Genomic DNA, 24,003 nt, shown 5'->3' with positions numbered 1-24,003 from the left:
CGGCGCATGAGGCAAATAAAGTTTGACTTAATTTGATTTGAAGATGCTTCCCCCTCTCAGGCCCCAGAGCCTGTGTAGGGATCTGAGCACATTTGACTAAGTGAAGGAGTACATTGACATTTGTTTCGTTTTTTGAGGATAATATGTGGAAATTATTATAATTTTTTGTTGTTGTTATATTATTATTATTTTGTATATATTTTTGTTAAAGTATTTTCGTTTTTACCCCACCCAATAGGTGGCGGCAATACACCTTTTCGGATGTAGTCTGTCAATAAATCCTTGAAGAAGAGTAAGACATTTTAAGAAGAAGTTGATATTTGGACGGATGCAGAAAGTCATATCCAAACAATTATTTAAGTCTTTGACACAACTTTTCTTATTACGGAATTCAAGAACAGTCACTTCTAAAATGTCTTTCCAGTACCCAAATGCTTACCGTGACGAGGCAGTTGTAAGTAACAGGCTAGCTTGTCATGTCGCTTCCAAGTGAATGGGGAGGAGCTAGCCACTTGCTAGCTTGCCATGTACCGGTACTAGGCTAACTAGCTAGCGCTCTTTGTTTATTTGGATAGTTTGAGGCTACTAAAATAACTTGGCGTTTGAACACATGCTCATTGCTAGCTATGAACCGAGTTCGCGAGTTAACAATAGAACATTAGTTAGCTAACTGTTAGCATAATGTTACCGGCATGGATAACCCAACCTCGAATGAATGAATGAGTCAGCCAGCCAGCTAGCTAGGCTTCGTTCGCCTTTTGTTGGCTTTGTCTCATGTTAGCTAGCTGCTAGCAAAGCTTTTTCATAGGCTGGCTAGTTAGCAAGCAAGCTAACCTTAGCGCTGTCATGTTATCGCAATACATCCAGCAACAAATGATGAATGATCAAAGTTGTTTGGTGACTGCTGCCGCACATTATGGATTTCACCTGCATGTTATTTCTCACAGGTGGATGACTACCATGGCAATAAGATTCCAGACCCGTACAGTTGGCTGGAAGACCCAGACAGCGAAAAGACGCAGGTAAACGCCCATTTGCCATTCATTCAACACTAGTTGAAGGAATGTAATCGCAACGTTACCAGTTGGTTTCGGTCAGGGAGTCATTAGTCGGGGTCAATATTTTTACATCTGATGAAATTCACATTAATTTGTATGTTATTACTTTTGTCAAGGTATAATAAAGTTAGCTGAGTTGGTCACTGTAGATTGTGCCACTGCCAACTCCTCCCCACAATCCAGGGGGGGAAAAAAATGGAAATTAAATTTGAGTCACCAACTCAGCACATCTACCTAAAATGTCCAACCAGTATTGACATAGGCTACTGACATAGTAGGTAAGGTTGCAACCAGCACCACCACCTGTGAATTAGTGGTCATTGCATTGATGTTGATATGTCTTGTTTCTTCCCAGGCTTTTGTCAATGCTCAGAACCAGCTGACACTGCCCTACTTGGAGCGCTGTGAGGTGCGGGACCTGTTCAAGGAGCGCATGACGGAGCTCTACGACTACCCCAAATACAGCTGTCCCTTCAAGAGGGGGAGCAGGTGAGAGGAGTATGCTGGGGTTGGGTCAAGGTTAGCGAGCACATCTGACCCACTTGCTTACAGCTACACTAGGGTCAGACAGCCATCCTTTGTAAATTAAGAAACTGCGGATATGGCTCGGAAAGTGGGATGAGAAAGTTGTCACATTATCCCAACCGTTACACTGAGAATATTGAATGACTGTTAGTTTTCTGGAAAAAATGTCCACAGCAGTCATTCCGACCCTAGTGCAGCTGTAAGCAAGCAGGTCGGGTCTGCTGGCTAGGTCAAGGTGTGGGAGTTTTGAGGAGCTTTGCTGCACCCTAAAACACAGGGTCATGTTCATTAGGGCATGTAACAGAAAATGTCTTAAATGTTCTGCAACAGAAAATAAAAATGAGCATTTCTTATTGGACAGCTCCAGAGGTTTATTCACTAGGAACCCATCAGAAGCAAACTATCAAATGGCGGAGGGACCTAGCTGCATTTGTCAAATAGAAAAATTATTCTGCTTCAAAACGTTTTTCGTTAAGAAAAATAATGAAGGGTAGTAGTGGTCCGATTCAATTCGAACCCTGGTGCAGTTCGCTGCAGGTGAGAAAGAAAAATAACCAGAGTCGAGCACTATTATTGGTTGTTTGACTGTGAGCATTTGATGAAATGCACACAGCATCATAACTTGAGATCTCTGAAACATTCTGTGAGTAGCAGCACATTTATGGGAGCATCCTATGTAGATTAGGGGAGACGAGGGGTTATAGGCTTTTGAATTTAGCCTATTCACGTCGGAGTTAGAGCATCTATTTCTGTTTCCTGCTGCATGTTGGAAGATCAAAGCGAAAGTAATATGAAGATTGGGACACAAGTGATGCTTCATGATAATCATAAATAGATTTAACAAAAGACATGCATAGACGCGTGGTTTTGTTTAGAAATTTTAGGTTGTTTGACATTTTGTCAATGTGAAACCAACCAGACTAAAATGTAAATAATACAAAATAACAAATAGGCGATCTCTGATTCGAACTGTAGCTCAAAACTGTGAGAAAACGCACTGAGTGGCTCAGGGGGACTTGTCTCTTGGAATACTGGGTAGTGCGGTTCCATTGATGTCTGGCTCACATTCCTGGCCCCCTCTACAGGTATTTCCACTTCTACAACACGGGTCTCCAGAACCAGAGTGTGATGTATGTTCAGGAGAGCCTGGAGGCAGAGCCCACAGTCTTTCTGGATCCAAACACTTTCTCTGAGGACGGGACTGTTGCTTTACAAGGTGGGGGACTAAAATGTGTACAAACAATATTAATATTTAAAACACATTTGTGTAGAATATTTTCTTTATTGACAATACTACACAGATGGCCGTTGTCTTCATGATATATTCTCTATTAACAATCAATGTGTGTCGCTGACTGAATACTATGTTGTCTAGCCGGACATGCAAGGCTATATGATGCGTATTCAGAAAGTATTCACACCCCTTGACTTTTTCCACATTTTGTTGTGCTACAGCCTGAATTTAAAATGATTCATTTGAGATTTGTCACTGGCCAACACACAATACCCCATCATTTCAATGTGGAATTATGTTTTTGGCCATTTTTACAAGTTAATTAAAAATGAAAAGCTGAAATGTCTTGAATCAATAAGTATTCAACCCCTTTTGTTATGGACAGCTTATATAACTTCAGGAGTAAAACTTGCCTAAAGTCAACAAGTTGCATGGACTCAGTCTTTGTGCAGTAATAGTGTTTAAACAATTTTTTGAATCACTACCTCATCTCTGTACCCAACACACTAAATTATGTAAGGTCCCTCATTTGAGCAGTGAATTTCAAACACAGATTCAACCACATAGACAAGGGAGGTTTTCCAATGCCTCATAAAGAACACCTACTGGTAGATGTGTGTGTAAAAAGGAAAAAAAATAGATATTGAATATCCCTTTGAGTATGGTGACATATTAATTACACTTTGGATGATGTATCAATACACCCAGTCAATACAAAGATACAGGCGTCCTTCCTAACTCAGTTGCCAGGGAGGAAGGAAACTGCTCAGGGATTTCAGTTTGGCCAATGGTGACTTTAAAAGAGAGTTTAATGGCTGTTATTGGATAAAACTGAAGATGGATCAACAACATTGTAGTTGCTCCACAATACTAACCTAATTGACAGTGAAAAGAAAGCCTGTACAGAATAAAACATATTCCAAAGCACTCATCCTGTTTACAACAAGGCACTGAAAGTAATACTGCAAAATATGTGGTCAAGAAATTAACTTTTTGTCCTGAATGCAAAGTGTTATGTTTGGGGAAAATCCAATACAACACGTTACTGAGTACCACTCTCCATCCTCTATTTTCAAGCATTGTGGTAGCTGCGTCATGTTATGGGTATGCTTGTAATCATTAAGGACTAGGGGGTTTTTCAGAATGGAGCTAAGCACAGGCAAAATCCTAAAGGAAAACCTGGTTGTCTGCTTTTCACCAGACAGTGGGAGATGTATTCACCTTTCAGCAGGACAATAACCTAAAACACAAGGCCAAATCTACACTGGAGTTGCTTACCACAAGACCGTGAATGTTCCTGAGTGGCCGAGTTAAAATTCTGACTTAAATCTACTGAAATCTATGGCATGACCTGAAAATAGTTGTCTAGCAATGATCAACAACCAATTTGACAGAGCTTTAAGTATTTTGAAAATAATAATGGGCAAATGTTGCACAATACAGGTGTGGAAGTCTCTTGGGCTAAAAAATGATAGCCGAACAGCTATAATCACTGCCAAAGTTTCTTATACAAAATATTGACTCGGGGGTGTGAATACTTACTTAAATTAGATTTCTGTATTTCATTTTATACATTTGTGACATTTGGAGAAAAAAAGTGTTTTCACTTCGTCATTATGTGGTATTGTGTGTGCCGTCGTGCCCAAAAGTTTTGAGAATGACACAAATATTCATTTTCAAAGTCTGCTGCCTCAGTTTGTATGATGGCAATTTGCATATACTCCAGAATGTTATGAAGAGTGATCAGATGAATTGCAATTAATTGCAAAGTCCCTCTTTGCCATGCAAATGAACTGAATCCCCCAAAACATTTCCACTGCATTTCAGCCCTACCACAAAAGGACCAGCTGACAGCATGTCAGTGATTCTCTCGTTAATACAGGTGTGAGTGTTGATGAGGACAAGGCTGGAGATCACTCTGTCATGCTGATGGAGTTCGAATAACCGACTGGAAGTTTCAAAAGGAGAATGGTGCTTGGAATCATTGTTCTTCCTCTGTCAACCATGGTTACCTGCAAGGAAACACGTGCCGTCATCATTGCTTTGCACAAAAAGGGCTTCACAGGCAAGGATATTGCTGCCAGTAAGATTGCACCTAAATCAACCATTTATTGGATCATCAAGAACTTCAAGGAGAGCGGTTCAATTGTTGTGAAGAAGGCTTCAGGGCGCCCAAGAAAGTCCAACAAGCGCCACGACCGTCTCCTAAAGTTGATTCAGCTGCGGAATCTGAGCACCACCAATACAGAGCTTGCTCAGGAATGGCAGCAGGCAGGTGTGATTGCATCTGCACGCACAGTGAGGCAAAGACTTTTTGAGGATGGCCTGGTGTCAAGAAGGGCAGCAAAGAAGCCACTTCTCTCCAGGAAAAACATCATGGACAGACTGATATTCTGCAAAAGGTACAGGGATTAGACTGCTGAGGACTGAGGTAAAGTCATTATCTCTGAATCCCCTTTCCGATTGTTTGGGGCATCTGGGGAAAAAAGCTTGTCCGGAGAAGACAAGGTGAGCGCTACCATTAGTCCTGTGTCATGCCAACAGTAAAGCATCCTGAGACCATTCATGTGTGGGGGTGCTTCTCAGCCAAGGGAGTGGGCTCACTCACAATTTTGCCTAAGAACACAGCCATGAATAAAGAATGGTACCAACACACCCCCTGAGAGCAACTTCTCCCAACCATCCAGGAACAGTTTGGTGACGAACAATGCCTTTTCCAGCATGATGGAGCACCTTGCCATAAGGCAAAAGTGATACCTAAGTGGCTCGGGGAACAAAACATAAATATTTTGGGTCCATGGCCAGGAAACTCCCCAGACCTTAATCCCTTTGAGAACTTGTGGTCAATCCTCGAGGCGGCTGGACAAACAAAAACCCCCAATCTGACAAACTCCAAGCATTGATTATGCAAGAATGGGCTGCCATCAGTCAGGATGTGGCCCAGAAGTTAATTGACAGCATGCCAGGGCGGATTACAGAGGTCTTGGAAAAAGAAGGGTCAACACTGCAAATATTGACTCTTTGCATCAACTTCATGTAATTGTCAATAAAAGCCTTTGACACTTATGAAATGCTTGTAATTATACTTCAGTATTCCATAGTAACATCTGACCAAAATATCTAAAGACACTGAAGCAGCAAACTTTGTGGAAATTAATATTTGTGTCATTCTCAACTTTTGGCCATGACTGTAGATGGGTGGGGAATACATTTTGAATTCAGGCAATAACACATAATGTAGAATACGTCAAGGGGTATGAATACTTTCTGAAGGAGCTGTACAGGGATGCAAACTCGTCTCTTAAGCGATATTCTCAATTTTGATCTCAAAATAGGCCATCCAAGTTAATTGTGTAAATCAGAAGGGGGAAAAAAAGTTTTGGGGGGGACGGGGTGTCTGTCATTTAAAATCTTTGCCTCAGCACAGAATGCATCTAAATGTTACATACAGCTGGGGTGTGCACACTGATCTTCTGTTATGTTTGTTTAATTGTTGGAGCAGCTTGCTTCTTGAGAAAAGTGCTTACGCTGTCTTTTCATTTAGCCTGTTAGAACCAAGAGCCCAGGCCAGTCTGACTAGGCGTCGCAGTCATGCAGCCTCGGAGTGCCATAGAGGAATAACGGAGCACCGTGACAGTCATGGTGCTACCTTTTACCCTTTCTACCGCATTTTAGTGCTCATTTTGTATAATTCCAGAAACCATATAATTGTCAGTTTTTGGCTGCTCATGGCCTGCTAATTGTTGGTTTGGTAGCTAGCTAGCAAACAACCTGTTAACTTGACCAATATAGGCTATGCACAAATGTGGATGGCACAGGAATAATTGAAAAGGGATAGATGGCCTACTCAGAGAGATGCTTCAAAGGTAGGATGCATACTAGTACTTTGTTGAAGCACCTTTGGCAGTGATCACAACCTTGAGTATTCTTTGGTATGATGCTGCAAGCTAGGCACACCTGTATTTGGGGAGTTTCTCCCATTTGTCTCTGAAGATCCTCTCAAGCTCTGTCAGGTTGGATAGGAAGCGTTGCTGCACAGCCATTTTCAGGTCTATCCAGAGATGTTCGATCGGTTCAAGTCTGGGTTCTGGCTGGGCCACTCAAGGACATTCATAGACTTGTCCCAAAGCCACTCCTATGTTGTCTTGACTGTATGCGTAGGGTTGTTGTCCTGTTCGAAGGTGAAACTTCTCGTGCAGGTTTTCATGAAGGTTCTATCTGTACTTTGCTCCGGTCATCTTTCCCTCGATCCTGACTAGTCTCCCAGTCCCTTCCGCTGAAAAACATCCCCACAGCATGATGCTGCCACCCATGCTTCACTGTAGGGATGGTGCCAGGTTTCCTCCAGACGTGACGCTTGGCATTCAGGCCAAAGAGTTCAATCTTGCTTTCGTCAGACCAGAGAATCTTGTTTCTCATGGTCGGATACCTTTTGGCAATCTCCAAGCGGGCTGTTGTGGCTTTTACTGAGTGTTTTCCGTCTGGACACTCTAACATAAAGGCCTGATTGGGGGAGTGCTGCAGAGATGGTTGTCCTTCTGGAAGGTTCTCCCACCTCCACAGAGGAACTCTGGAGCTCTGTCAGTGACCATCAGGTTCTTGGTCACCTCCCTGAGGTCTTGTTGGTTCCAAACTTCTTCAATTTAAGAATGATGCTGGCCACTGTGTTCTTGGGGACCTTCAATGCTGCAGAATAATTTTTGTTGTACCCTTCCCCAGATCTGTGCCTCAACACAATCCTGTCTCTGAGCTTTTCAGACAATTCCTTCAACCTCATGGCTTGGTTTTTGCTCTGAGATGCACTGTCAAATTTGGGACCTTTTTAAATAGACAGGTGTGAAAAGAAAGGTGGACTCCAAGTTGTAGAAACATGTCAAGGATGATCAATGGAAACAGGATGCATCTGAGCTCAATTTTGAGGCTCATAGCAAAGGGTGTTATTTCTGTTTTTTTATTTTAATACATTTGCAATAATATCTAAACCTGTTCACTTTGCCATTATGGGGTATTGTGTCGAGTGTGACGAGAAACATTTAATTCATTTTATAATAAGGCTATAATGTAACAAAATGTAGAAAAAGCCAAGGGTCTAAATACTTCCCGACTGGTGTGTGTGTGTGAGATATAGTACCAGTCAAAAGTTTGGACACCTACTCATTCCAGGTTTTTTTTTTTTTTTTTTTATAACACAATTTTTTACATTGTAGAATAACAGTGAAGACATCAACTATGAAATAACACACAGAATCATGTAGTAATAATAAATAAATAAATAAATATTTTACATTTAAGTTTCTTAAAAATAGCCACTCTTTGCCTTGATGACAGCTTAGCACACTCTTGGCATTTTCTCAACCAGCTTCACCTGGAATGCTTTTCCAACTGTTTGTTGGCTGCTTTTTCTTCTCTGCGGTCCAACTCATCCCAAACCATCTCAATTGGGTTGAGTTCAGGTGATTTTTGTGGAGGCCAGGTCATCTGATGCAGCACTTCATCACTCTCCTTCTTGGTCAAATAGCCCTTACAGCCTGGAGGTGTGTTTGGTCATTGTCCTGTTGTTGAAAAACAAATGATAAGCGCAAACCAGATGGGATAACGTATCGATGCAGTTAATGCTGGTTAAGTGTGCCTTGAATTCTAAATAAATCACTGACAGTTCCACCAGCAAAGCACCCACACACCATCACACCACCACCTCCATGCTTCACGGTGGGACCACACATGCAGAGATCATCCGTTCACCTATTCTGCGTCTCAGAAAGACATGGTGGTTGGAACCTAAAATCAAATTTGGACTCATCAGACAAAAGGACATGTTTCCACCAGTCTAATGTCCATTGCTCATGTTTCTTGGCCCAAGCAACTCTCTTCTTTTTATTGGTGGTGTCCTTTAGTAGTGGTTTCTTTGCAGCAATTCGACCATGAAGGCCTGATTTCATGCAGTCTCCTCTGAACAGTTGATGTTGTCAGTTACTTGAACTCTGTGAAGCAAATATTTGGGCTGCGATTTCTGAGGCTGGTAACTCTAATGAGAGGTAACTCTGTCTTCCTTTCCTGTGACAGTCCTCATGAGAGCCCGTTTCATCATAGCGCTTGATGGTTTTTGCGACTGCACTTGAAGAAACTTTCAAAGTTCTTAATTTTCCAGATTGACTGACCTTTATTGTTTTAAAGTAATGATTGACTGTCGTTTCTCTTTGCTTATTTGAGCTGTTCTTGCCTAAATTTGGACTTGGTCTTTTACCAAATAGGGCTATCTTCTGTATACTACCCTACCTTGTCACAACACAACTGATTTGGCTCAAACACATTAAGAAGGAAAGAAATTCCACAAATGTATTTTTAACAAGGCACACTGTTAATTGAAATGCGTTCCAGGTGACTAACTCATGAAGCTGGTTGAGCGTGTCAAGAGTCTGCAAAGCTGACATCAAGGCAAAGGGTGGCTACTTTGAAGATTATAAAAAAATATATAGATATTTTGATTTAACACTTTTTGTTTACTACATGATTCCATATGTTGTTTCATAGTGTTGATATCTTCACTATTATTCTACATTGTAGAAGTAAAGAAACCCTGTAATGAGTAGGTGTGCCCAAACTTCTGACAGGTACTGTATTTTCGAGAGAACTTCACCTGTCGGCCAAATTTTGGTCGTGGACCACAAGTCGGGGAATCTTGGCATAGGTTAACTCATTGTGCCCCTGCTCTCCGCCATCTCCTGTTATGTCTTCACTATAAAAGTCTTACTTGGTTAAATAAAGGCTTTAAATCAGGTTCTGTCAATCCTCAGGCTATGCGTTCTCGGAGGATGGCGAATACCTGGCGTATGGTACCAGCGCCAGCGGCTCGGACTGGGTGGAGATGCACTTCTTGCAGGTGGAGGGGGCTGTGGCCCTCAAGGACAAACTAGAGAGGGTTAAGTTCAGCTGCATGTCCTGGACCCATGACGGCAAGGGCCTCTTCTACAACTCTTACCCCATGCAGGAGGGCAAGAGCGATGGTGAGCATCCTGGCTAAGTAGACACACACTGAACAAAAATATAAACGCAACATGTAAAGTGTGGGTCCCATGTATCTTGACTTGAAATAAAAGATCCCAGAAGTGTTCAATACGCACAAAGCTAATTTCTCTAAAATGTTATGCACAAATGAGTTTACATTTCAGTTAGTAAACATTTATCCTTTGCCAAGGTAATCCATCCACCTGAGAGGCGTGGCATATCAAGAAGCTGATTAAACAGCATGCTCATTACACAACACCTTGTGTTGGGACAATAAAAGGCCACTAAAATGTGGGAGCATGCGATTGGTATGCTGACTGCAGGAATGTCCACCCAAGCTGTTGCCAGAGACTTGAATGTTCATTTCTCTACCATAAGTCGCCTCCAACGTTTGTCAGTACACCCAACTGGCCTTACAATCGCAGACCACTTGTATGGCCTCGTGTGGGCGAGCGATTTGCTGATGTCAACGTTGTGAACAGAGTGCCCCGCGGTGGGGTTATGGGCAGGCATAAGCTACAGACAACGAACACAATTGCATTTTATTGATGACAATTTAAATGCACAGATACCGCAACGAAATCCTAAGGCTCATTGTCTTACCATTCATTTGATGTCATCACCTCCATGTTTCAGCATGATAATGCACGGCCCCATGTCGCAAGGATCTGTAGACAATTCCTGGAAGCTGAAAATGTCCCATTTCTTTCTTTGGCTGCATACTCACCAGATGTGACCCATTGAGCATGTTTGGGATGCTCTGGATCGACGTGTACGACAGCGTGTTCCAGTTCCCGCCAACATCCAGAAACTTTGCACAGCCATTGAAGAGGAGTGGGCTACAATCAACAGCCTGATCAACTCTATGGGAAGGAGATGTCACGCTGCATGAAGTAAATGATCACACTAGATACTGACTGTTTTTCTGATCCAAGCCTCAACTTTTTTTTTTTTTAAAGGTAATCTCTGAACAACAGATGCATATCTGTATTCCCAGTCGTGATTAGGGCCTAATGAATTAATTTCAATTGACAGATTTCTTTACAAGAAAAGTAACTCAGTAAAATCGTTGCGTGTTTATAATATGTTAGGGTCCTCCCATTGCCACAATGGGGCAGACATGGTACATTAACGTCTCTCTCTCCTCTAGGCACGGAGACGTCCACCAACCTGCACCAGAAGCTCTACTTTCACGTGTTGGGGACCCCCCAGTCCCAGGACTGCCTATGTGCTGAGTTCTCCGACCATCCAAAGTGGATGAGCGGTGTCGAGGTAGGATGGAGTCACTATTACTTAAACACTCTTCAACAGACAGGTGGGTGACTTGGTTCTAAGCTTAAATAGGCACTGAAGCAGAAATGACATTATTTGAGTAATGTCATTATCTTAATTGTAAGTAATATTTTCTGTTCATTTAGCATCTATGCCAATCCTGTTCCCCTCTTCACACAGTTTTGCTGTTAGCAATTTCTCTGGTATTTTATTTGGGTTAGGGTTAGCGGAAGAGGTTTGTGGTCAGAGTGCTTGACCAGTGTCGCTCTCTCCAGGTGTCCGATGATGGGCGCTACGTGCTGCTGTCCATCAGGGAGGGCTGTGACCCGGTCAACCGGCTGTGGTACTGCGACCTCCAAACCACTCCTCAGGGCATCACAGGTACCCCATGCCTTCATAATAAATTATAATAATCACATGTACCCTCGCCCAAAACGATGGTTCAGCTGAAGCTTTCTGAAGCTCCCTGAATTTATGACGACCCCCCCCCCCCCCCCGCCATATTTGTTTTAGAGCATGGCTTTTCCGTTAAAATATTTTCATTCTGTTTGTCACATGCACAATGCTTACTTACAAGCCCTTAACCAATAATGCAGTTCAAGAAATTGTAATGAAAATATTTACTAAATAAGTGAAAGTACTTTAAAAAATAACAATAAAATAACAACGAGGCTATATACAGGGGGTACTGGTACAGAGTCGTGCGGGGGTACAGGTTAGTTGAGGTAATTTGTACATGTAGGTAGGGGTAAAGTGACTGCATAGATAATAAACAGTGAGTAGCAACAGCGTAAAAAAATAAACGGGTCAATGCAAATAGTCTGGGTAGCAATTTGCTACATTTTTTATCAGTCTAATGGCATCACGGTAGAAGCTGTTGAGGAGCCTTTTGAACCTAGACTTAGCGCTCTGGTACTGCTTTCCATACGGTAGCAGAGAGAACAGTCTATGACTAGGGCCTCTGGAGTCTTTGCCATTTTTTTTGTGCCTTCCGCTGACACGCCTGGTATATAGGTCCTGGATGGCAGGAAGCTTGGCCCCAGTGACGTACTGGGCTGTACGCACTACCCTCTGTAGCACCTTGTAGTCGGATGCCGAGCAGTGTTACCATACCAGGCGGTGATGCAACCGGTCAGGATGCTCTCTGGTGCAGCTGTAGAACTTTTTTAGGTTCTGGGGACACATGCCAAATCTTTTCAGTCTCCTGAGGGGGAAAATGTGTTGTCGTGCCCTCTTCACAACTGTCTGGGTGTGTTTGGACCATTATAGTTCGTTGGTGATGTGGACACCAAGGAACTTAACTCTCGACACGCTCCACTACCTCCACGTTGATGTGAATGGGGGTGTATTCGGCTCTCCTTTTCCTGTATTCCACGATCAGCTCCTTCGTTTTACTCACGTTGAGGGAGAGGTTGTTGTCCTGACACCAGGTCTCTGACCACCTCCCTGTAGGCTGTCTCATCGTTGTTGGTGATCAGGTCTACCACTGTTGTGTCGTCAGTAAACGTAATGATGGTGTTGGAGTCGTGCTTGGCCACACAGTCGTGGGTAAATAGGGAGTACAGACGACAAACTAAGCACGCACCCCTGAGGGTCTCCAGTGTTGAGGATCAACGTGGCAGATGTGTTCTTGCCTACCCTTACCGCCTGGGGGCGGCCCGTCACAGGGAAGTGTTTAATCCTAGGGTCCTTAGCTTAGTGATGAGCTTTGTGGGCACTATGGTGTTGAACACTGAGCTGTAGTCAATGAACCGCACACTTACGTAGGTGTTGCTTTTGTCCAGGTGGGAAAGACAAGTGTGGAGTGCGATTGGCTCTGCGACCTTGTGAATGTTGACCTGTTTTAAAGGTCTTGCTCACATCAGCTACGAAGAACTTGATCACGCAGTCATCCAGAACAGCTTGGGCTCTCATGCATGCTTCAGTGTTGCTTACCTCGAAGCTAGCATAAAAGGTGTGTAGCTCGTCTGATAGGCTTACGACACTGGGCAGCTCGCGGCTGTGCTTCCCTTTTTGTAGTCTGTAATATTTTGCAAGCCCAGCCACATCCGACGAGCGTCAGAGCCGATGTAGTAGGATTGATGCTTTGCCTGTTTGATGGTTTGTCTGAGGGCATAGCGGGTTTTCTTAAAAGCGTCCGGATTAGTGTCCCGCTCCTTGAAAGCAGCAGCTCTAGCCTTTAGCTCGATGCAGATGTTGCCTGTAATCCATGGCTTCTGGGTGGGATATGTACGGAGCATATATGAATCCCGGAACATATTCCAGTCTGTGCTAGCAAAACAGTCCTGTAGCTTAGATTCCGCATCATCTGATCACTTCAATATTGAGGGAGTCGCTGGTACTTCCTGCTTTAGTTTTTGCTTGTAAGCAGGAATCGGGAGGATAGAATTATGGTCAGATTTGCCAAATGGAGGGCGAGCTTTGTATACATCTCTAATTAGCAGCCTCTCTGTGTTAGTGAATACTGTTTAATAGTCTGATGGCCTTGAGATAGAAGCTGTTTTTCAATCTCGGTCCCAGCTTTGATGCACCTGTACTGACCTCACCTTCTGGATGATGGCGGGGTGAACAGGCAGTGGCTCGGGTGGTTGTTGTCCTTGATGATCTTTTTGGCCTTCCTGTGACATTGGGTACTGTAGGTGTCCTGGAGAGTGGGTAGTTTGCCACCGGTGATGCGTTGTGCAGACCTCACCACCCTCTGGTGAGCCCTGCGGTTGTGGGAGGTGTAGTTGCCGTACTAGGCGGTGATACAGGTGACAGGATGCTCTCAATTGTGCATCTGTAAAAGTTTGAGGGTTTTGGGTGACAAGCCAAATTTCTTCAGGTTCCTGAGATTGAAGAGGAACGGTTGTACCTTCACCACACTGTCTGTGTGGGTGGACCATTTCAGTTTGTCAGTGATGTGTACGCAGAGGAACTTAACTTTCCACCTTCTCCACTGCTGTCCAGTCTGTGGATAGGGGGTGCTCCCTCTGCTGTTTCCTGAAGTCTACAATCATCTTCTTAGTTTTGTTGGTGAGTGAGGTTATTTTCCTGACACCACACTCCCAGAGCCCTCCATTCCTCCCTGCAGGTTGTCTCGTTGTTGGTAGTCAAGCCTACTCCTTTTGTGTCGTCTGATTGAGTTGGAGGTGTGCATGGCCACGCAGTCATGGGTGAACAGGAAGTACAGGAGGGGGCTGAGCATGTACCCTTGTGGGGCCCCAGTGTTGAGGATCAGCGAAGTGGAGATGTTGTTTCCTAGCTTCACCACCTGGGGGTGGCCCGTCAGGAAGTCCAGGACCAAAAACCCAGGGCCTCGAGCTTAATGATGAGCTTGGAGGGTGCTATGGTGTTGAGCTATAGTCAATGAACAGCATTCTTACATAGGTATTGCTCTTGTCCAGATGGGATAGGACAGTGCAATGACACAGATGTGTCAAGTTTTGATGGAGTGTGCAATTGGAATGCTTACTGCAAGAATGTCCACAAGAGAATTGTTACCAGAGAATTTAATGTTCATTTCTCTACAATAAGCTGCCTCCAACGTCGTTTTAGAGAATTTGGCGATACGTCTAACTGGCCTCACAACCTCAGACCTCGTGTAACCACGCCAGCCCAGGACCTCCACATCTGGCTTCTTTACCTGTGGGATTGTGTAAGACCAGCCACCTGGACATTTGATGAAGCTGGGGATTATTTCTGTCTGTAATAATCCCTTTTGTAGTGACAAATTAATTCTGATTGGTGGGGCCTGGCTCCGCGGTGGGTGGGCCTTGCTCCCAAGTGGGTGGACCTATTCTCTCCCAGGCCCACCCATGGTTGCACCCCTGCCCAGTCATGTGAAATCCTTAGATTAGGGGCTAAGTTATTTATTTCAATTGATATATTTCCTTAAATGAACTGTAACTCAGTAATGTCATTGAAATTGTTGCTTTTAATTTTTTTGTTCAGTATATATTGAATTATGTTTATCACACTATACTACAATAAACATAAGTTAAAATGCTGAGGCCATTGAGTGCTTTTGACCAAGAAGTAACAGGTTGGCGTGAAATCTCTGCTGCGCTCCATCAGCACGCACCATGGACGGCACCCTACACACTAAGGCCGTTTTGGCAATGAAAATATAGCCTTGCTAAAGAAGTAATTTTGCTATTCCATACTCTAGGTTTTTGCTGGATTTTATGCCACTGGCTCTACCACCAAAATTTTGCTCAAAACCAACCAGCTAGATTGTTTACTACCTTTTCAGAAGAGTTGCGGCTTTGTTGAACTTTCTGAGTAATCGATCATTCCATTCTCTGTGAAATCTTCTTGAAAGATCTCCCTCAAATGCCAGTTGGATTAGTTGAGCTTTCCTTTGGTGTAGCATGCTTCGTCTGTTCTTACTGAACACGTTTGTCAAAGCAGAAAAATGAGTTCCTGTCAGCTGCCTATCGTTAAGTATTGACACCTCAGTTCGCATAGCATTTTGAAATAGTTTTTCTTTTTGCAGCGCATTTCAAATGCTCCTTGCTTGATGCATGCCTAGCTAATCCTTTGGTTCTATCCATAGCATGCTTTCCAGTTAGAATACCGGCCTTGGTTGAAGGCCTTGTTTGCATTGGACCCAATACAGAACTTTCGACATGGGAATCAAAATGCTGCATCTGCAGTAACTGAGTATTCCAGCCACACTCTTCCTATGAACCAGTTGCTATTAAATGAAAGTTTTTGGACAGAATACCTGTGGCTAGGGTAGGATTCTAGGCTAACCTGGGCTCGGCTCCTCTGTTCCACGATCGTCAAAAACAGTCTTGAGGGGGCTGAGGAGCCATTATCCTGGAGGCACTTGTGGAAGGGGGGGGGGGGGGGGGGTGTACGCTCGTCACACGGTGCTAGCTGGAGCTCGGCAGCAGCATTACTGCTGGGCTTGGAGGCAGCCTCTTTGGTTTGATTTATGATACCCACCGTGGCGGATTAGCTGGTTAGAGCAAAATAGTCAAATAACACTCAATGCCTTTTACCGCAAGCTAAGAAGCTAACTAAACTCTGGAGTTGAGTGTAGCATCTTAAACTACATTTGACCCCCCCCCCCCCCCCCCCCCTTAGAAATCAAAATCAAATGGGCCTATTACAGGCGGAGGCGTACCATGTAATTCGCGGAGCCTAGCAAAGATGTGCAGCGATTTTATAAAAAATAAATAAATAAAATCCACGCTTTTTATGGAAACCCACTGGCGTCATACCTAACCACCCAGTGGTTTTCCATAGCCCCCCTACATGCAAACACACACTTTACAGCGCGCTCTGTCAATGGTGCTGATGCAGCTCAGCGAAAGATTTCGCGCCAACCGTGTTACTCAATCATTTGAACTTTTTTGCAATTTTTATATTGGGACATAACTAAAACTGAGATGGCACACAGGTGGCTAAGCTCCTTTTTTCCCCCTTGTGGAGCCGGGCCCGCAAGCAGATCTGTTTTATGGAGATACAAATAGCATGTGCTTTCTCATTTGCTGCATACCGACACAGCTTGGCTAAATTGTAACCATTAAGCGGCCAGGTCTGATCAGACATGTCCATGCTGCTCATGGTTCTAACAGGGAAAATGAAATGATCCAAATAATTTCCTCGTGGTTCACGCAGCTCAAATTATACTGTATGTAACAACTCCATTGGACATGAAACAGTGATACAAATGTAACAGTACAACAAAATAGATTTTAAAATTGTCCTTTTCATTTTAAACTTCAGTGGTGCAACTAGTGCTATGAACCAAAACATTCATCTTGAGGCGACGGGTGGAGGCGGTGTAAAATGCAATCTGTTATTATATCATATATAAAATGGACATACTGTGTTTATTTTAATACAGACTACCTCAAAACATTACTTATCATTGAAAGTGACAAATTACCCAATGGATCATGATAATTTTCTGGTTAAAAAAAAGAGCATTAGGCTGAAGCGTAGGCTGCTGATGTGAATAATTGTCAGCAAACATTTTAATTTGAAGTCAATCTACATTGTTAGGAATTTTTATTTTGGACTAATTGATTAATTACGTTAGATTCAGGCCTGGACAATTCCATTCCTAATTTTATTTGGTGTCGCACTTTTCCCCCATCCCTAGCAAACACACCTGATTTTAAACTAATTGCATTTTTAACTGAATATGTTTAGTTGATTATTGGAGTCAGGTGTGTTAGCTGGGGCTGGTGCAGGCCTGCATCATGGTATGCACACGTGACAATTAATTCATACGTGGTGTGATGATCGACATGCTAAAAAAAAATAAAGGCCTGGCCCTAATCTTCACATTTTTTTTGCCATCTTAGCTATAGAAATAAAATCACTTGGCCAAATCTCCTTAGATTTTATTTTTTTCTTCATTTGAGCTCAATGGGAAAACCTGGTTAAATGGGTAAAATCCATCCATAAGTAGATATTTTCATTGGCCCTCTGTGTGCATCGCATTAGATCACTCATTTTATCTTTTTTCTTCTCCAGGCCTCTTGCCGTGGGTGAAGCTGATAGACAACTTTGATGCGGAGTACGAGTACGTGACCAACGAAGGCACGGTGTTCACCTTCAAGACCAACCTGGAGGCCCCGCGCTACCGCCTCATCAACATAAACTTTGCCCAGCCTGCCCAGGCCAACTGGAAGGAGCTTATCCCCCAGCACGACAAGGACGTCATCGGTAGGTCACAGACAATGAAAAGAGAGGGTTTTACGCAAATAATATACTTTATACAGAAGCTAGACCAAAATATAAACTAAAGAGGAAAAAATTATTTCCACCCACTGCTTGCTACTACCAACAAGTGATCTTTAAAAGGCAGCCTAATCAAGATATTTTGATTAGGTCGAAGGAATTGTCCGTAGAGCTCCGAGACAGGATTGTGTTGTGGCACAGATCTGGTGAAGGGTACCAAAACATTTCTGCAGCATTGAAGGTCCCCAAGGTCACAGTGGCCTCCATCATTCTTGAAAGGAAGAAGTTTGGAACCACCAAGACTCATCCTAGAGCTGGCTGCCCGGCCAAACTGAGCAATCGGGGGAGAAGGGACTTGGTCAGGGAGGTGACCAAGAACCCGATGGTCACTCTGACAGAGCTCTAGAGTTCCAATGTGGAGATGGGAGAACCTTCCAGAATAGTAAAAGGCACATGACCGCCCACTTGGAGTTTGCCAAAAGGCAACTAAAGAGAAACAATATTCTCTGGTCTGATGAAACTAATATTGAACTCTTTGGCCTGAATGCCAAGCATCATGTCTGGAGGAACCTGGCACCATCCCTACAGTGATGCATGGTGGTGGCAGCATAATGCTGTGGGGATGTTTTTCAACTGCAGGGAATGGGAGACTAGTCAGGATCGAGGGAATTGTTAACGGAGCAAAGTAAAGAGATCCTTGATGAAAACCTGCTACAGAGTGCTCAGGACCTCAGACTGGGGCGAAGGTTCACCTTCCAACAGGACAACAACCCTAACCACACAGCCAAGACAACGCAGGAGTGGCTTCGGGATACGTCTCCTTGAGTGGCCCAACCACAGCCTGGACTTGAACCCAATCGAACACCTCTGGAGAGACCTGAAAATAACTGTGCAGCAATGCTCCCCATACAACCTGACAGCGCTTGAGAGGATCTGAGAAGACGAATTGGAGAAACTCCCCGAATACAGATGTGCCAAGCTTGTAGCGTCATGACCAAGAAGACACTGTAATCGCTGCCAAAGGTGCTTCAACAAAGTACTGAGTAAAGGGTCTGAATACTTTTGTAAATATTTCCGTTTTTTTATTTGTAATACATTTACAACTTTTTCTGAACCTGTTTTTGCTTTGTCATTATGGGGTATTGTGTATGGATCGATGGGGGGGGGGAATTAATCCAATGTAGAATAAAGCTTTAACGTAACAATGTTGAAAAAGTCAAGGGGTCTGAATACTTATCGAATGCACTGTAGGTTTTTACCAAAATAACACTTTGGCTGCAGCCAGCAGTGATGACAACTTTTTTTTAAAATAATAATAAATATGTGTATAGCGCTTTTCAATACAAGTAACAAAGTGCTTTGCATCATAAAATGTTAAAATAAAAGTACTAACAAAGACAGGATGAAGGAGAATTTAAAATAATGCATTAAAAGCATCTTTATAAGTGTGTCTTCAGTAGGGTTTTAAAGAGGCACTGAATCTACAAGTCTGATCTCCTCTGGCAGATCATTCCAAAGTCTAGGGGTCCTAATGGCAAATGCCCAGTCTCCTTTAGTTTTCAACCTAGACTTTGGAGTGGTCTACAGAGCCCTGTCAGAGGATCTCAGGCTGCGTCCTGGCTCATATGGATATTCAAGATCAGAGATATAGGTTAATTTAATAAAACATTTAAATATATTCTCAAAGTGACTGGTAGCCAGTGTAGAGAAGCTAAAATAGGTGTGATATGGGTACATTTTTCTTTTGCCTGTTAAAAGCTGAGCTGCAGCATTTTGAACTAACTAGACCAGGGTTGTCAAACGAATTTTGCCCCGGTGGCCGCATTCTGTCTTTAACGAGGTCCGCGCTGAAAGTTGGTTATTTCCTTGCTGTCAAAATTTGCAAAAAGTAGTCCTCACAGTTAAAAATATATGTTTACTCAAACCAATACGGGCTGGATTGAACCCCCTTTTGGGCCTAATGTTTGACACCCCTTAACTAAACGATGCAGTGATTTCTGGCAGACATTTATACAGAGTTCATTTTATTTCCTCAAGCCTAGATTACTGTATGTGTAACTTTCCCCAGATCAGTGACTAAAATAAATACTTGACTTTAGCTGTCTCTTAGATGATAAAAGCAGGACTGGACAAACTTCTTTACATGCAGCTCGAGGTTTAGGTCAGGTTCAAAGAAGAGACCAAGGTTTCTGGCCGCAGGCTTTACATTGGTTGACTAATGACCAAGGTTACTTAGAATCTGGGTTCTAGCAAGGTGTGGGACAAATATCATTGAACTTGAGAAAATGGTAAGACAAACAACATTTGATGTCAGCAAGACACTTAAGGGTAGCTACGCTAGCTTGGTCATTGGGTCTGATTGGTAAATACAGCTGTGTGTCATCTGCATAGCAGAGAAACTAAATGTTATGATTGCGAATGATAAGGGGAAGCATGTACAGAGAAATGGATGGGGCCCAGAATTGACCCCTGAGGGGGACACCGTAGTGAATAGGTGTTGCGGACAGTACTGAACCACCCATGCTGGGCAACATCTCCCACATAGATATGACCTGAACCACTGGTGGGCAACGTGAGAGATTCCTACCCAGCCGGTCAACAAAGATGTTATGATCAATAGTATCAAATGCGGCACTGAGATCCAAAATAACTACAATAGTGCTGTCGTTACGTGACTATCATTAATGTGATCACTGCTTTTTAATCAATTAACCTCTCTAGGGTATGTGGGACGAAATCGTCCCACCTACTCAACAGCCAGTGGAATCCCGTGGCGCGTTATTCAAATACCTTAGAAATGCTATTACTTCAATTTCTCAAACATATGACTATTTTACACCATTTTAACCTCTATGGGCTAGGTGGGACGCTAGCGTGCCACCCGTGGTGCACTCCATCAACAGCAGGTGCATTTCAAGAGCGGCAAATTTGAATCCAAATAAATGTCAAAATTCAAATTTTTCAAACATACAACTATTTTACACCCTTTGAAAGATAAACATCTCCTTAATCTAACCACGTTCTACGATTTCAAAAAGGTTTTACGGCGAAAGCATAAATTTAGAGTATGTTAGGACAGTACATTTACAAGAGTTGTGTGTAATGTTTTGTCAAGTCAAAGACAGGGTCACCAAAACCATAAAACCAGCTAAAATGATGCACTAACCTTTTACAATCTCCATCAGATGACACTCCTAGGACATTATGTTAGACAATGCATGCATTTTTAGTTCTATCAAGTTCATATTTATATCCAAAAACAGCGTTTTACTATGGCATTGATGTTGAGGAAATCGTTTCCCTCCAATAACCGGCAGTCAAGTCAGCGTAACAAATTAAATAATTAAAATTAGAAAACATTGGTAAAATATTATATTGTCATTTAAAGAATTATAGATTTACATCTCTTGAACGCAATCAACTTGCCAGATTTAAAAATAACCTTACTGGGAAATCACACTTTGCAATAATCTGAGCACTGCGCCCAGAAAAATACGCGTTGCGATACAGACTAGCCGTCATGTTGGGGAGATCTAAAATCGAAAATACTATGTAAATAATCCATTACCTTTGATTCTCTTCATCAGATGTCACTTCCAGGTATCACAGGTCCATAACGAATGTAGTTTTGTTCAAAAAAGCTCATAATTTATGTCCAAAAATCTCCGTCTTGTTAGCACATGATCTAAGCCAGCCGGACTTCTCGTCATGAACGAGGGGAAAAAATATATTTCCGTTCGTTCAAACATGTCAAACGTTGTATAGCATAAATCATTAGGGCCTTTTTTAACCAGAACATGAATAATATTCAAGGTGGACGAATGCATACTCTTTTATAACGTATTGGAACGAGGGTACCCAACATGAACTCGCGCGCCAGGTGTCTAATGGGACATCATCGTTCCATGGCTCTTGTTCGGTCAGATCTCCCTCCAGAAGACTCAAAACACTTTGTAAAGGCTGGTGACATCTAGTGGAAGCAATAGGAAGTGCCAAAATATTCCTCAGCCCCTGTGTTTTTCAATGGGATAGGTTTAAAGGTAATACAACACATCAGGTATCCACTTGCTGTCAGAAAATGTCTCAGGGTTTTGCCTGCCAAATGAGTTCTGTTATACTCACAGACAGCATTCAAACAGTTTTAGAAACTTTAGAGTGTTTTCTATCCATATATAATAAGTATATGCATATTCTAGTTACTGGGTAGGATTAGTAACCAGATTAAATCGGGTACATTTTTTTTATCCAGACGTGCAAATGCTGCCCCCTAGCCCTAACAGGTTAAAGACAAGACTCTCGTTAATCTAACCACACTGTCCGATTTCAAAAAGGCTTTACAACGAAAGCAAAACATTAGATTATGTCAGCAGAGTACCCAGCCAGAAATAATCAGACACCCATTTTTCAAGCTAGCATATAATGTCACATAAACCCAAACCACAGCTAAATGCAGCACTAACCTTTGATGATCTTCATCAGATGACACTCATAGGACATTATGTTATACAATACATGCATGTTTTGTTCAATCAAGTTCATATTTATATCAAAAACCAGCTTTTTACATTAGCATGTGACGTTCAGAACTAGCATACCCACCGCAAACTTCCGGTGAATTTACTAAATTACTCACGATAAACGTTCACAAAAAACATAATTATTTTAAGAATTATAGATACAGAACTCCTTTATGCAATCGCTATGTCCGATTTTAAAATAGCTTTTCGGCAAAAGCACATTTTGCAATATTCTGAGTAGATAGCCCAGCCATCACGGGCTAGCTAATTTGACACCCACCAAGTTTGGCCCTCACCAAACTCCGATTTACTATTAGAAAAATTTGATTACCTTTGCTGTTCTTCGTCAGAATGCACTCCCAGGACTTCTACTTCAATAACAAATGTTGGTTTGGTTCAAAATAATCCATAGTTATGTTCAAATATCCTCTGTTTTGTTCGTGCGCTCAAGACACTATCCGAAGGGTGACGCGCCCGACGCGTTTCGTGACAAAAAAAATCTAAATATTCCATTACCGTACTTCGAAGCATGTCAACCGCTGTTTAAAATAAATTTTTATGCGATTTTTCTCGATAATATTCCGACCGGGAAACCCTGTTTTCGTTCAAAGACGAGAAAATAAAAACATGGTGTCGCCTCGTGCACGCGCCTCAGTCTCATTGTTCTTTGATCGACCACTATCCAAATGCGCTACTGTTTTTCAGCCAGGGGCTCCAAAGGCATCATTCAGCGTTTTGCCGCCTTCTGAGAGCCTATGGGAGCTGTAGGAAGTGTCACGTTACAGCAGAGATCCTCAGTTTTCAGTAAAGAGTGTAGAAGCCCAAGAAATGGTCAGAGAGGGCACTTCCTGTAAGGAATCTTCTCAGGTTTTTGCCTGCCATATGAGTTCTGTTATACAGACACCATTCAAACAGTTTTAGAAACTTTAAAGTGTTTTCTATCCAAAGCCAATAATTATATGCATTTTCTAGTTTCTGGGCAGTAGTAATAACCAGATTAAATCGGGTACGTTTTTTTATCCGGCCGTGCAAATACTGCCCCCTACCCTAGAGGTTAAGTTCCTACTACGTTTAATTATTACTTGATACAATTAATCAGGGAACAATAAACTCATTAGGAATTTGGGGCACCACGGGAGAAGTTTGTTTAATGAGTCACCATTTCCCGAATTAACTCAAGAATATAGATATACTAGTCGTCAATAATTTCCTCATATCAGTCTCATTCTGAACATCGTAGACTCTGCACAAATCTGGGTCTCACTAATCATTCCATACCACACACATTGATTTGATGATTTATTTACTCACAAGATAAATTATTATTTATATATAATCTCACACACACGGTATAGGTTATTGATTAGAACTTAATACAATGACTACAGGTCCCTAGCGGACCAACACAACGTGACACGTGTTACACAAGATGGAGATTTAGAGAGGGCAAGAGAGAAAAGCAACACTTGGATACATTTGGAAACTATACTTATAATAGCCCTAATACCTTGCCCCGATCTGCCGCTCTTATGGGTAAGAAGTGTAATTCATGTATTTACGTGTTGAAGGTCTTTGTTGGGTATTTTGTTGGGTCCAGGCCTTCGTGGGCTGAGTTTCGCTTAGTGAGAAAGGTTCGACAGAGGCCGTGTCCTTCGTTCTCAGGTGTAAGAATCTGATTGTCCACAAGATGTCACAATGTCCTTTCTCTAAG

The 24,003-nt window shown here is 42.6% G+C and overlaps 1 protein-coding gene across 1 annotated transcript in view; it reads left to right on the top strand.

The window, feature by feature from the left end:
* Positions 1–258: 258 nt before the first annotated feature.
* The window catches only part of LOC106607556 (prolyl endopeptidase), a 64,232-nt gene continuing 40,487 nt past the window's right edge, over positions 259–24,003 (top strand). Inside the window, exons 1-8 of the mRNA XM_014204595.3 lie at positions 259–454; positions 948–1,022; positions 1,414–1,547; positions 2,669–2,799; positions 9,612–9,821; positions 10,973–11,094; positions 11,370–11,475; positions 17,569–17,760. Of these exons, the coding sequence (XP_014060070.1) occupies positions 329–454; positions 948–1,022; positions 1,414–1,547; positions 2,669–2,799; positions 9,612–9,821; positions 10,973–11,094; positions 11,370–11,475; positions 17,569–17,760 (1,096 nt within the window). The 5' untranslated portion in view covers positions 259–328. The remainder of the gene's footprint in view (positions 455–947; positions 1,023–1,413; positions 1,548–2,668; positions 2,800–9,611; positions 9,822–10,972; positions 11,095–11,369; positions 11,476–17,568; positions 17,761–24,003) is intronic.

Source organism: Salmo salar, chromosome 06, assembly GCF_965601325.2.
Source record: "Salmo salar chromosome 06, fSalSal1, whole genome shotgun sequence".
Taxonomy (NCBI): domain Eukaryota; kingdom Metazoa; phylum Chordata; class Actinopteri; order Salmoniformes; family Salmonidae; genus Salmo; species Salmo salar.
Note: the sequence above shows the minus strand (reverse complement) of the source record. Positions and strands in the feature narration are given on the sequence as shown.